The sequence below is a fragment of the Scyliorhinus canicula genome, chromosome 12 (genome assembly GCF_902713615.1).
Source record: "Scyliorhinus canicula chromosome 12, sScyCan1.1, whole genome shotgun sequence".
Lineage (NCBI taxonomy): Eukaryota > Metazoa > Chordata > Chondrichthyes > Carcharhiniformes > Scyliorhinidae > Scyliorhinus > Scyliorhinus canicula.
Genome location: NC_052157.1, coordinates 100,616,040 through 100,629,639, shown reverse-complemented (window position 1 = coordinate 100,629,639; position 13,600 = coordinate 100,616,040). Strand labels below are relative to the sequence as shown.

Below are 13,600 nucleotides of genomic sequence, written 5' to 3'. Positions count from 1 at the left end.
TTGTGTGTGTGGGTGGGGATTGTGTGTGTGTGTGGGGGAGGGGGTGTGTGGGGGAGGGTGTGTGTGTGGGGGGAGGGGGGTGTGTGTGGGGGAGGGGGTGTGTGTGTGGGTGGGAGGGGGTGTGTGGGGTGTGGGGGTGTGTGTGTTGTTGGGGGGGGGGTGTGCTGTGTGTGGGGGGGGGGGGGTGTGTTGGGGTGGGGGGGTGTGCGTGTGTGTGGGGGGGGTGTGTGTGTTGGGGTGGGGAGATTTTGTGTGTGGGGAGCTTGTGGGCGCGATTCTCCGCTGCCCAGGCCGGTAGGGAGAATCACGGGAGGGCCGCTCTGTCAAAAGGTGAGTTTGGGGCCTGTGGGGGGCGGAGAGGGGATCGAGCACCAAGGCCGTGCTCGGGAGGGGACTGGCCCGAGATCGGTGCCTTCCGATCATCGGGCCGGCGTCTCCAAGAGACGCACTCTTTTCCCTCCGCCACCCCGCAAGTTCAAGCCGCTACGCTTGTGGGGCAGCGGAGGGGAAGACAGCACCGCGCATGCGCGGCTGAAGTCATTCGGCGCTGCCGGCCGCGTCAAGGCCCGGCGGCCGAGTTGCACGAAACACCACTCCTAGTCCCCCGGGGTGGGCGTGTGTGGGGTGGGAGAGTTTGTGTGTGTGGGCGGGGTTGGGTGATGTCTGTGTGTGGTGTGTGTGTGTGTGTGTGTGTGTGTGTGTGTGTGTGTGTGTGTGTGTGTGGTGTGAGTGTGATCTGCGCATGTCTATGCATGTGTGAGATATACTCTAGCATGTGTATGCGTTTGTGTAACCTGCAGGCACATGTCTATGCGTGCTTGTGTGCGATCTGTCTGTGTGTGTGTGTGTGTGTGTGTGTGTGTGGTGGGGATTGTGTGTGTGTGTGTGTGTGGTGGGGATTGTGTATGTGTGTGTGTGGTGGGGATGTGTGTGTGTGTGTGTGTGGTGGGGATTGTGTGTGTGTGGGTGGGGATTGTGTGTGTGGTGGGGATTGTGCGTGTGTGTGGTGGGGATTGTGCGTGTGTGTGGGGGGGATTGTGCGTGTGTGTGGTGGGATTGTGCGTGTGTGGGGTGGGATTGTGTGTGTGTGTGTGTGTGGTGGGGATTGTGTGTGTGGGGTGGGATTGTGTGTGTGTGTGTGTGTGGTGGGGATTGTGTGTGTGTGCGTGTGGTGGGGATTGTGCGTGGTGTGGTGGGGATTGTGTGTGTGTGGGTGGGGATTGTGTGTGTGTGGGGGGGGGTTGTGTGTGTGTGTGGGGTGGGATTGCGTGTGTGTGTGGTGGGGATTGCGCTGGTGTGTGGTGGGGATTGCGCGTGTGTTGTGGTGGGGATTGTGCGTGTGTGGTGGGTTGTGGGGGGGGGATTGTGTGTGTGTGTGTGTGGGGGGATTGTGTGTGGGGGGTGGATTGTGTGTGTGTGTGTGTGTTGGGGATTGTTTGTGTGTGCGTGTGGTGGGGATTGTGCGTGTGTGTGGTGGGGATTGTGTATGTGTGGGGTGGGGATTGTGTGTGTGTGGTGGGGATTGTGGTGTGTGTGTGGGGTGGGGATTGTGTGTGTGTGTGGGGTGGGATTGTGTGTGGGGTGGGGCTTGTGTGTGTGTGGGGTGGGGATTGTGTGTGTGTGTGTGGTGGGGATTGTGTGTGTGTGGGGGTGGGGATTGTGTGTGTGGTGGGGATTGTGCGTGTGTGTGGTGGGATTGTGCGTGTGTGTGGTGGGGATTGTGCGTGTGTGTGGTGGGATTGTGCGTGTGTGGGGTGGGGATTGTGTGTGTGTGTGTGTGTGTGGTGGGGATTGTGTGTGTGGGGTGGGGATTGTGTGTGTGTGTGTGTGGTGGGGATTGTGTGTGTGTGCGTGTGTGGGGATTGTGCGTGTGTGTGGTGGGGATTGTGTATGTGTGGGGTGGGGATTGTGTGTGTGTGGTGGGGATTGTGTGTGTGTGGGGTGGGGATTGCGTGTGTGTGGGGTGGGGATTGTGTGTGTGTGTGCGTGTGGTGGGGATTGTGCGTGTGTGTGGTGGGGATTGTGTATGTGTGGGGTGGGGATTGTGTGTGTGTGGTGGGGATGTGTGTGTGTGTGGGGGTGGGGATTGCGTGTGTGTGGGGTGGGGATTGTGCTGTGTGTGTGGGGTGGGGATTGTGCGTGTGTGTGGTGGGGATTGTGCGTGTGTGTGGTGGGGATTGTGCGTGTGTGTGGTGGGGATTGTGCGTGTGTGGGGTGGGGATTGTGGTTGTGTGTGTGTGTGTGTGTGTGGTGGGGATTTGTGTGTGGGGTGGGGATTGTGTGTGTGTGTGTGTGTGTGTGTGGTGGGGATTGTGCGCGTGTGGGTGGGGATTGTGCGTGTGTGTGGTGGGGATGTGTATGGTGTGGGTGGGGATTGTGTGTGTGTGGTGGGGATTGTGTGTGTGTGTGGGGTGGGGATTGTGTGTGTGTGGGGTGGGGATTGTGTGTGTGTGGGGTGGGGATTGTGTGTGTGTGGTGGGGATTGTGTGTGTGTGGGGTGGGGGATTGTGTGTGTGTGGGGTGGGGATTGTGTGTGTGGGGTGGGGATTGTGTGCGTGGTGGGGATTGTGTGCGGGGTGGGGATTGTGTGTGTGTGGGGTGGGATTGTGTGTGTGTGGGGTGGGGATTGTGTGTGGGGTGGGGATTGTGTGTGTGTGGGGTGGGGATTGTGTGCGGGGTGGGGATTGTGTGTGTGCGTGGTGGGGATTGTGTGCGTGGTGGGGATTGTGTGCGTGGTGGGGATTGTGCGCGTGGTGGGGATTGTGCGCGTGGTGGGGATTGTGCGCGTGGTGGGGATTGTGCGCGTGGTGGGATTGTGCGCGTGGTGGGGATTGTGCGCGTGTGGTGGGGATTGTGCGCGTGGTGGGGATTGTGTGCGTGGTGGGTGTGTGTGGGGGGGTGTGTGTGTGTGTGTGTGGTGGGAATTGTGTGTGTGTGGTGGGGAGTGTGTGTGGTGGGGAGTGTGTGTGTGTGGTGGGAATTGTGTGTGTGTGTGGTGGGGATTGTGTGTGGTGGGGTGTGTGTGTGTGTGTGTGTGGTGGGAATTGTGTGTGTGTGGTGGGAATTGTGCTTGTGTGTGTGGTGGGGATTGTGTGTGTGTGTGTGTGTGTGTGTGTGTGTGTGTGTGTGTGTGTGTGTGTGGTGGGAATTGTGTGTGTGTGGTGGGGATTGTGTGTGGGGTGGGGCGTGTGTGTGGGGTGGGGCGTGTGTGTATGGGTGGTGGGGAGTGTGGGGTGGGGAGTGTGTGTGTGTGTGTGTGTGTGTGTGTGTGTGTGTGGGGGGGTGGGGTGGGGGTGTGTGTGTGTGTGTGTGTGTGGTGGGGAGTGTGTGGTGTGTGTGTGTGTGTGGTGTGTGTGTGTGTGTGTGTGTGTGTGTGTGTGTGCGCGCGTGCGTGCGCGTGTGGTGGGGAGTGTGTGTGTGTGTGTGGTGGTGTGTGTGTGTGGTGGGGTGTGTGGTGGAGAGTGTGTAATTTCTGTGGGGTGGGGAGTTTGTAATTTGTGTGTGGGGGCGGGTTGCTACGTTTGCAATTGTGTGTGTGTGGTGGGGAGTTTGTAATTGTGTGTGTGGGTGGGGTGTTTGTAATTGTGCGTGTGTGGGTGGGCAGTTTGTAATTGTGCGCGTTGTGTGGGGTGGGAGAAGTTGTATGGGGGGAAGGTTTGTGTGTTGGGGCGGGGTGAGTATTATGTGTGTGTGAGAGGTGGGGGAGGCCAGTGTGTGTATGAGACCTGTGCTTGTGTGACAGAAACCTGTGTACACGTGTGTGTGAGACCGGTGTGTGTAAGTGAGACCTGTGTGTGTGACAGACACCTGTCTCACACGTGTGCACATGGGCATGTCTATGCGTGTCTGAGAGATCTGTGCGTGCCTATGTGTGTGAGATCTTATGCGCGCGTGCGTGAAACCTTTGTGTATGTGGGACTTGTGCCTGTTTGGTATGAGTGAGACCTGTGTGCGTGTGTGTGAGACCAGTGCATGTCTATGCATGTGCGGAAGACCTGTGCATGTATATGCATCTGTGAGATCAGTGCTTGTCTATGCATATGTGAGACCGGGGCTTGTCTGTGCGTGTGTGTCCTGTGCGTGTGTGTGACCTGCGCGCGCATGTCTATGCGTGCGTGTGAGATCTGTGTATGTGTGAGACCTGTGTGTGTGTGTGGGTGTGTTGGCTTTCACTTGTGCATAATGTTTCCTTTGTCATCCTTTGCTATTCCTTATATTCTGAACAGATCTGTCGCCTTCCATTTGCACGATTAAGTGTTTTTTCCTTCAAGTTTGATACAATCTTGGACTGTGGGAGGAAACCAGAGCACCCAGAGTAAACCCACGCAGACAAGGGGAGAACATGAAGATTCCGCACAGGCAGTGAACCAAGTTGGAAAGCGAACCTGGGACCCTGAAGCTGTGAAGCAACTGTGCTAACCACTGTGCTACTGTGCTGTCCCCGTAATTATTAGACTTTTAATTCCAGATTTTTATTGAATTCAAATTTCACCATCTGCAGAGGCAGGATTCGTTCCTGGATCCCCAGAGCATTACTCTGGGTCTCTGAATTACTAGTTCAGTGATAATACCACTACCCCACCACCTCCCCCGCAGTCCATTGACCTATTACTTAGTTTGCTAATTCACTTAAACCAGCTCTGATTTTACGCCCTCACCAGTGCTAACGCTAGTTACCGTGCCCCCTATGCTCAAGTTTCCGCACCACTGTCATTAGAAAATTACCTATGGATCAATGCAATCAAAAACAAACAATTAGTCACTGAATAGAGCCAATGGGGCTTCAAGGGACCCAAGTGGAATTGCATGGAAATAAATAAAAAATATCGCGTCAGAGCAAGCCTGGTGATCACAAGGTAAGACTTTTCCCTCTGCAGTTTTTGTACAGCTTTTAAATTTTAATCACCTTCTTAAGCAGTGTGCAAATAAATGTGCCCTTAAAAGCAGGAGTATTTTCAGTCAGAGCAATGTGATAATTTAGTTTACTCTTTAGGTGTCATGTTCAAAGGGCAGATCAACTGACTGAATGTGAACGGATTTGTGCAAGCAGTTGCTCCAACTAAAGAAACAGGTCAGTGCGTAAATTGACTGTTGGGTCACTGCGGCTCAGGCAATTAAGCTGGATTCACAACCTGTGGGTGCAAGATGGTGAACCTTCCTGAATTGAGACAATCCATGGAAACACGTCCTTTTACACCTTGGAGCTTGGTAATTCTGAGAGTGTGAGGCTGCTTCATGTGAACAATCAGCAACAAGATCACTAATATTCAAGTAAAGTGGCTATAGATACAATCCACTTGCATTTCAAATTCCATGATCTTCGAAGCTAATGCATTTCATACAAAATTCTGTTGCAACGAGAGGACATTTGGGACAAATTCGTTTCAGAAAGTGCATTCAAGTAACTACCGCACTCCACGTGATTATCAACAAACAATCAAATTTGCCCTTGAAGTTAATCATTTTCAAACCCTGGTTTAATCTAATCCAAAAGTCACCAAAAACCCGAAAAAAAAACATTGGTGTGGAGAAATCAGCAATTTCACATTATTAAAATAAATTGAACATTAACTTTTTTAAATCTCCAGCAATTAATAACTGAGTATTTAGGACCCCTGCTCACCCTTACGGACATGCGTAGTCAATGTGCAGATAGATTTCGTTTGATGTGCAAACATCCATCAGTATTTCATTTTAGCCTGACAGCCAGGTTTCCTTCTCATCACCAAGAAACAAATCTTCCACTAACCCAGTAATGGAGCCTTGTTCTGTAGCATTTCATTGTAACTAGCTGTCAGGATACCCACAGGGTTGCTGGGAACAAACAGTCCTTCTTGAACAATTCGCTCGCATGTTTGCATCAATGTGGTGGAAAACTGAGATGGGTCCACACCATAATCCCACCATCCTCCAACGCCATCTGCAACCCCTGCAACAGAAAGATATGTATTTAAACGTTGTGAAGAACACTGGAATATTGCTTGTGAGAACAGGCAGAACAAAGAACAAAACAGCACAAGAATAGGCCCTTCGGCCCTCCCAAGCCTGTACCGGTCATGACACCAACCTTTGCCAAAACCCTCAGCACTTCCTTGTGCCGTATCTCTCCATACCCTCCTCCCATGTATTTGTCAAGATGCCTTTTGAATGCCGTTAATGTATCTGCTCCACAACCTCCTCTGGCAACATGTTCCAGGCACTCACTACCCTCTGTGTAAAAAACCTGCATCGCACATCTCCTTTAAACTTTGCCCCATGGATCTTAAATCTATATTCCTGGTGACTGATCCCTCCAGCCTGGGAAAGAGTGCCTGCCCAGCCACTCTATCCATGCCCTTCATAATCTTGTAGACCTCTATGAGGTCACCTATCAACCTCCGTCGTTCTATTGAAAACAGTCCGAGTCCATTTTAGCCTTTCCACATATTATGGATTTGTTTATTGTCACGTGTACCAAGATACAGTGAAAAGTATTTTTCAGCGAGCAGCTCAACAGATCATTAAGTACATGAAAAGAAATAGATAATAAGGCAACACAAGGTACACAATGTAACTAAACAACACCGGCATTGGGTGAAGCATACAGGGGTGTAGCGTTAATCAGGTCAGTCCATAAGAGGGTCGTTAGGAGTCTGGTAAAAGTGGGGAAGAAGCTGTTTCTGAGTCTGTTTGTGCGAGTTCTCAGACTTTTGTACTTCCTGCCCGATGGAAGAAGTTGGAAGAGTGAGTAAGACGGGTCTTTGATTATGCTGCCCGCTTTCCTCAGGCAGCGGTAGGTGTAGATGGAGTCAATGGATGGGAGGCAGTTTCGTGTGATGGACTGGGCTGTGTTCAAGACTTTCTGAAGTTTCTTACGGTCTTGGGCTGAGCAGTTGCCATACCAGGCTATAATGCAGCCAGATAGGATGCCTTCTACCGTGCATCTGTAAAAGTTGGTAAGAGTTAATGTGGACATGCTGAATTTCCTTAATTTCCTGAGGAAGTATAGGCACTGTGCTTTCATGGTGGTAGCGTCGACTTGGGTGGACCAGGACAGATTTTTGGTGACGTGTACCACTAGGAATTTGAAGCTACTAACCATCATCAGGGCAGCACGGTAGCATTGTCTATAGCACAATGGCTTCACAACGCCAGGGTCCCAGGTTCGATTCCGGGTTGGGTCACTTGTCTGTGTGGAGTCTGCACATCCTCCCCGTGTGTGCGTGGGTTTCCTCCGGGTGCTCCAGTTTCCTCCCACAGACCAAAGATGTGCAGGTTAGGTGGATTGGCCATGATAAATTGCCCTTAGTGTCCAAAATTGCCCTTAGTGTTGGGTGGGGTTACTGGGCTATTGAGATAGGGTGGAGGTGTTGACCTTGGGTAGGGTGCTCTTTCCAAGAGCCGGTGCAGACCTGATGGGCCGAATGGCCTCCTTCTACACTGTAAATTCTATAATTCTATGATCTCCACCTCAGCCCCGTTGACGCTGACAGGGGTGTGTACAGTACTTTGCTTCCTGAAGTCAATGACCAGCTCTTTAGATTGTTGTCGCTGCAGCACTCCACTAGGTTCTCTATCGCCTTTTCTGACGCGTCGTTATTCGGGATCCGGCCACTATCGTCTTATCATCAGCAAACTTGTAGATGGAGTTGAAACCAAATTTTGCCACGCAGTCGTGTGTGCACAGGGGGAGTATTGTAGGGGGCCAAGTGCACAGCCTTGTGGGGCCCCGGTATTGAGGACTATTGTGGAGGAGGTGTTGTTGTTTATTCTTCCTGATTATGGTCTGTGGTCAGAAAGTCGAGGATCCAGTTGCAGAGTGAGGAGCCAAGTCCTAGGCTTTGGAGCTTTGATATGAACTTGGCTGGGTTTATGATGTTGAAGGTGGAGCTGTAGTCAATAAATAGGAGTCTGATGTAGGAGTCCTTGTTGTTGAGATGCTCTAGGGATGAGTGTGGGGCCGGGAAATGGCATCTGCTGTGGACCAGTTGCGACGGTATGCGAATTGCAGTGGATCAAGGCATTCTGGGAAAATGGAGTTGATACGCTTCATGACCAACCTCTCGAAGCACTTCATTACTATTGAAGTCAGGGCCACCGGACAGTAGTCATTGAGGCACGTTGCCTGGTTCTTCTTTGGCACCGGTATGATGGTGGTCTTTTGAAGCAGGTGGGGACCTCGGAGCGGAGTAGGGACAGGTTAAAGATGCCTGCGAACACATCTGCCAGCTGGTCTGCGCAGGCTCCGAGTGCACGACAAGGGATCCCGTCCAGACTCGTCGCCTTCCGAGGGTTCACTTTCAGGAAAGCCGATCTGACTTTGGAAGCTGTGATGGTGGGTATGGGTGTGTTATGGGCTGCTGGGGCACTCGACAGTGAATCGGTGGTTTCCTGCTCGAACCAAGCATAGAATGCATTGAATTCTCGGAGAGAGGTGCGCTGCTGCTGGAGACGTGAGAGCTCGGCTTCGTTTTGTTGCCCATTATGTTGTTTAGGCCTTGCCACAACCGCCGAGAGTCTCTAACACTAATCAGTGACTCTAGCTTGGTCTGAACTTCTCTCTTGGCATCTTGAATGGCTTTGCGGAGGTCGTATCTGGATTTCTTGTACAGGTCAGGGTCGCCTGACTTGAATGCCTCAGACCTGTCCTTCAGTAGGGAGTCAATCCTGCGATTGAGCCATGGTTTCCAGTTGGGGAACGTACATACTGCTTTCTTTGGTACGCAATCGTCCACACTGTTGCTGATGAAGTCTGTGATGGTGGTGGCTTACTCATTTAAGTTGGTCACTGAGTTCTTAAATATGGACCAGTCCGCTGTCTCTAAGCAGTCACATTCTGTAACAGCTCTTCTGTTTCCTCGGACCAGCACTGCACGACCCGCTTAGCTGGAGTCTCCCGCTTGAGTTTCTGCTTGTATGCCGGGAGAAGGAGCACCGTCTTATAGTCTATTTTCCAAAGTGCGGTCAGGAGTTGAAATGGTAGCACCCTTGAAGTTTTGAGTCGCAGTGGTCAAGAGTGTTGTCGCCCCTGGTGGGACAGGAGATGCGCTGGTGGAATTTTGGCAGTACATTCTTGAGGTTGGCCTTGTTGAAGTCCCCACCCACGATGAACAAGGCCTCTGGGTCTTCCAGGTCCAGGAAGCAGTAGGTCGCCAAGGTCATCACGTCCAAGCTCCAGGAGGAGTTGATGAGGAGGCAAACCCTTCCATCCTTTGCGTTGCCTTATGATGCGGTGTGGTCCGCCCGATGAATTAATAATAATAATAATAATAATAATCTTTATTAGCGTCACAAGTAGAGCTTGGGAGGTCCAGAGTTCTGAAGTTCAGTGGACTTTTGACAGGAAACTGTCGTCCCTGTTGAATCAATACTGTTGTCTCGTGGCCAGATGTCTAACAAATTACAGGGCACTGTCAAGCTACAACCCAACAATGATATTTGCAATTCAAGCAGAGCATATTTTAAATTGGAAATCTCTATTCGTAACAGGCAGAGAAAACTGGGGAAACCACTTGAACATGTAAAAAATTTGCCTGCGCTACTGTGACAGCCCCTAGTGACTCGGTTCTATTCTTTCGTCCTTTTCTTTTGTGGGCAGAACGTAGTGATTATGCTTCAGGACTAATAATCCAAAGAATGCAAGCTCAAATCCCACCAAGATAGTTTGAGAATTCAAATTCATATTTTAGAAATTGGAAATAAAAGTCTTTACCAGTAAGTGACAATGAAGCTGTCCAACAGACAAAGAAAACTCAGTGGGTTAAGAGCTTCCCCATAGCCTGTGTGCATCTCCATTCCTGCACCAATGTAGTTAACACATGCCCTTTTGCTGAGCAATTCAGTTGCATTAACTACTACAGGTATGTATGGGTAGGTGCTAAGAGGATATTTTCCCCCCTCCTGTGGCAATCTAGAACTAGGAGGCACAGTTTCAAAATAAGATGTCTCCCATTTAAGATGGAGATAAGGAGGAGTTTCTCTCAGAAGGTCACCCAGAGAGCAATGGAGATTGAGCTACTGAATATATTCAAGGTCAGGGTGGGCAGGAAAGGAAGTGATATCAATACCACAATCGGATCAGCCATAGAAACATAGATAGGAGGAGGAGGCCATTCAGCCCTTCGAGCCTGCTCCACCATTCATCACGATTGTGGCTGATCATCCAACTCAATAGCCTAAGCCTGCTTTCTTCCCATAACCCTTGATCCCATTCACCTCAAGTGCCACATCTAGCGCCTCTTCGCCTCTTCAACGTAATCAATGTCTTAGCCTTAACTACTTCCTGTGGTAATGAATTCCACAGGCTCACCACTCTTTGGTGGGTGAAGAAATATCTCCTCATCTCTGTCCAAAATGGTTTACCCTGAATCTTCAGGCTGTGACCCCTGGTTCTGGACACACCCATCATTGGTAACATCTTCCCTGCATCTACCCTGTCTAGTCCTGTTAGAATTTTATAAGTCTCTATGAGAACCCCCCTCATTCTTCTGAACACCAGCGGGAACAATCCTAATCCGCCATCCTGGAATCAATCAGGTAAACCTTTGCTGCACTCCCGCGAGAGCAAGAGCATCCTTCCTCAGATCTTGTTATGCTCTAGGTGTAGCATAAGCAGCTTCCTTGTGGTGCACTTGACAATGGAAGGTTCAGACGTGGAGATAACTTCAACACATTTATTAAACTATATACACTTCTATTACGTATGTAAGGAGCAAGAGGGTAACTAGGGAAAGGATTGGCCCACTCAAAGACAAGAGGGGGAATTTATGCGTGGAGTCAGAGGAAATGGGTGAGATTCTTAATGAGTACTTGGCATCGGTATTCACAAAGGAGAGGGACAAGACGGATGTTGAGGCTAGGGATGGATGTTTAAATACTCTAGGTCAAGTTGTCATACAGAAAGGGGAAGTTTTGGGTATTCTAAAAGACATTAAGGTGGACAAGTCCCCAGGACCGGATGGGATCTATCCCAGGTTACTGAGGGCAGCGAGGGTCGAAATAGCTGGGGCCTTAACAGATATCTTTGCAGCATCCTTGAGCACAGGTGAGGTCCCAGAAGACTGGAGAATTGCTAATGTTGTCCCTTTGTTTAAGAAGGGTAGCAGGGAAAATCCAGGGAATTACAAACCTGTGAGCTTGACGTCAGTGGTAGGCAAACTGTTGGAGAAGATACTGAGGGATAGGATCTATTCACATCTAGAAGAAAATAGACTCATCAGTGATAGGCAGCATGGTTTTGTGCAGGAAAGGTCATGTCTTACAAACCTAATAGAATTCTTTGAGGAAGTGACAAAGTAAATTGATGAGGGAAGGGTTGTAGATGTCATATACATGGACTTTAGTAAGGCGTTTGATAAGGTTTCCCATGGCAGGTTGATAGCAAAAGTGAAGTCATATGGGGTTCAAGGTGTACTAGCTAGATGGATAAAGAACTGGCTGAGCAACAGGAGACAGAGTAGTGGTGGAAGGGAGTGTCTCAAAATGGAGAAGGGCGACTAGTGGTGTTCCACAGGGATCCGTGCTCGGACCACTGTTGTTTGTGATCTACATAAATGACCTGGAGGAAGGTATAGGTGGTCTGATTAGCAAGTTTGCAGATGATACTAAGATTGGTGGAGTTGCAGATAGCAAGGAGGACTATCAGAGAATACAACAAAATATAGATAGATTGGAGAGTTGGGCAGAGAAATGGTAGATGGAGTTCAATCCAAGCAAATACGAGGTGATGCATTTTGGAAGATCAAATTCAAGAGCAGACTATATGGTCAATGGAAGGGTTTTGGGGAAAATTGATGTACTGAGAGATCTGGGAGTTCAGGTCCATTGTACCCTGAAGGTGGCAACGCAGGTTGATAGAGTGGTCAAGAAGGCATACAGCATGCTTGCCTTCATCGGACGGGGTATTGAGTACAAGAGTCGGCAGGTCTTGTTACAGTTGTATAGGACTTTGGTTAGGCCACATTTGGAATACTGCATGCAGTTCTGGTCGCCACATTACCAGAAGGATGTGGATGCTTTGGAGAAGGTGCAGAGGAGGTTCACCAGGATGTTGCCTGGTATGGAGGGTGCTCGCTATGAAGAAAGATTGAGTAGGTTAGGATTGTTTTCGTTGGAAAGACGGAGGTTATGGGGGGACCTGATTGAGGTATACAAAATTATGAGAGGTATGGACAGGGTGGATAGCAACAAGCTTTTTCCAAGAGTGGGGGTGTCAGTTACAAGGGGTCACAATTTCAAGGTGAGAGGGGGAAAGTTTAAGGGAGATGTGCGTGGAAAGTTTTTTTTACGCAGAGGGTGGTGGGTGCCTGGAACGCTTTACCAGCAGAGGTGGTAGAGGCGGGCACGATCACATAATTTAAGAGACATCTAGACAGGTATATGAACGGGTGGCAACAGAGGGAAGTAGACCTTGGAAAATAGGAGACAGGTTTAGATAAAGGATCTGGATCGGCGCAGGCTGGGAGGGCTGAAGGGCCTGTTCCTGTGCTGTAATTTTCTTTGTTCTTTGTTCTACTCTAGTTCAACACTACTGCTAATCCTACTATAGCTACTCAGGCTGACTAACCAGTCTGCTACAATCCACGTGGTAGGAGTGATATTGAATCAACCCTGTGTCTCTACTCACTGACTGTCTCCACTGGAAAGAGGCAGATCATGTGTGTGGTGTTGTTTATATATGGGTTGGTGTAATGCCCTCCTGTGGTCGTGTCACCTCTGTGTGTATCATGAATGCCCATTGGTCGCGTCCTATCTAACTGTTCTAATGGATGAATGTCTGTGTGTCATGTCTCTGGTGCTCCCTCTAGTGTCTAGCTAGTCTACATGTATTGACATTAACCCCTCGTGTATTTACAGTGATGCACATCACCACAGTTCTGTTAGAATTTTATAAGTCTCTATGAGAACTCCCCTCATTCTTCTGAACTCCAGCGAGAACAATCCTAACCTAGTCAATCTCTACTCATATGTCAGTCCAGCCATCCCTGGAATCAGTCTGGTAAACCTTCGCTGCTCTCCCGCGAGATAAAGAACATCCTTCCTCAAAGAAGGAGACCAAAACTGCATACAATATTCTAGGTGTGGCTCACCAGGCCCTATATAATTGCAACAACACATCCCTGTTCTTGTACTCGAAACCTCCAGCAACGAAGGCCAACATACCATTAGCCTTCTTTACAGCCTGCTGCACCTGCATGCTTACCTTCACTGAATGGTGCACAAGGACACCCAGGTCCCGCTGCACACACCCCTCTCCCAATTTCATCCATTCAGGTAGTAATCTGCCTTCTTGTTTTTGCTTCCAAAGTGAATAACCTCACATTTATCCAAATTATACTGCATCTGCCATTGATTTGCCCACTCGCCCAATCTGTCCAGATCATGCAGAAGGATCTCTGCATTATCATCACAGTTTACCCTCCCACCCAACTTGGTTTCATCTGCAAACTTTGAGATGTTACATTTTGTTCCCTCGGCCAAATCATTAATATATATTGTGAATAGCTGGGGTCCCAGCACCGATCCCTGTCGTACCCCACTAGTTACTGCCTGCCAATTTGAAAAGGACCGGTTAATTCCTACTCTTTGTTTCCTTTCTGCCAACCAGGTTTCTATCCATCTC

At 49.7% G+C, this 13,600-nt stretch overlaps 1 protein-coding gene across 1 annotated transcript in view; it reads right to left on the bottom strand.

The window, feature by feature from the left end:
- The window catches only part of LOC119974570 (protein phosphatase PTC7 homolog), a 187,520-nt gene that overhangs the window by 110,239 nt on the left and 63,681 nt on the right, over positions 1 to 13,600 (bottom strand). The window contains exon 2 of the mRNA XM_038813585.1: positions 5,750 to 5,929. Within this exon, the coding sequence (XP_038669513.1) occupies positions 5,750 to 5,929 (180 nt within the window). The remainder of the gene's footprint in view (positions 1 to 5,749; positions 5,930 to 13,600) is intronic.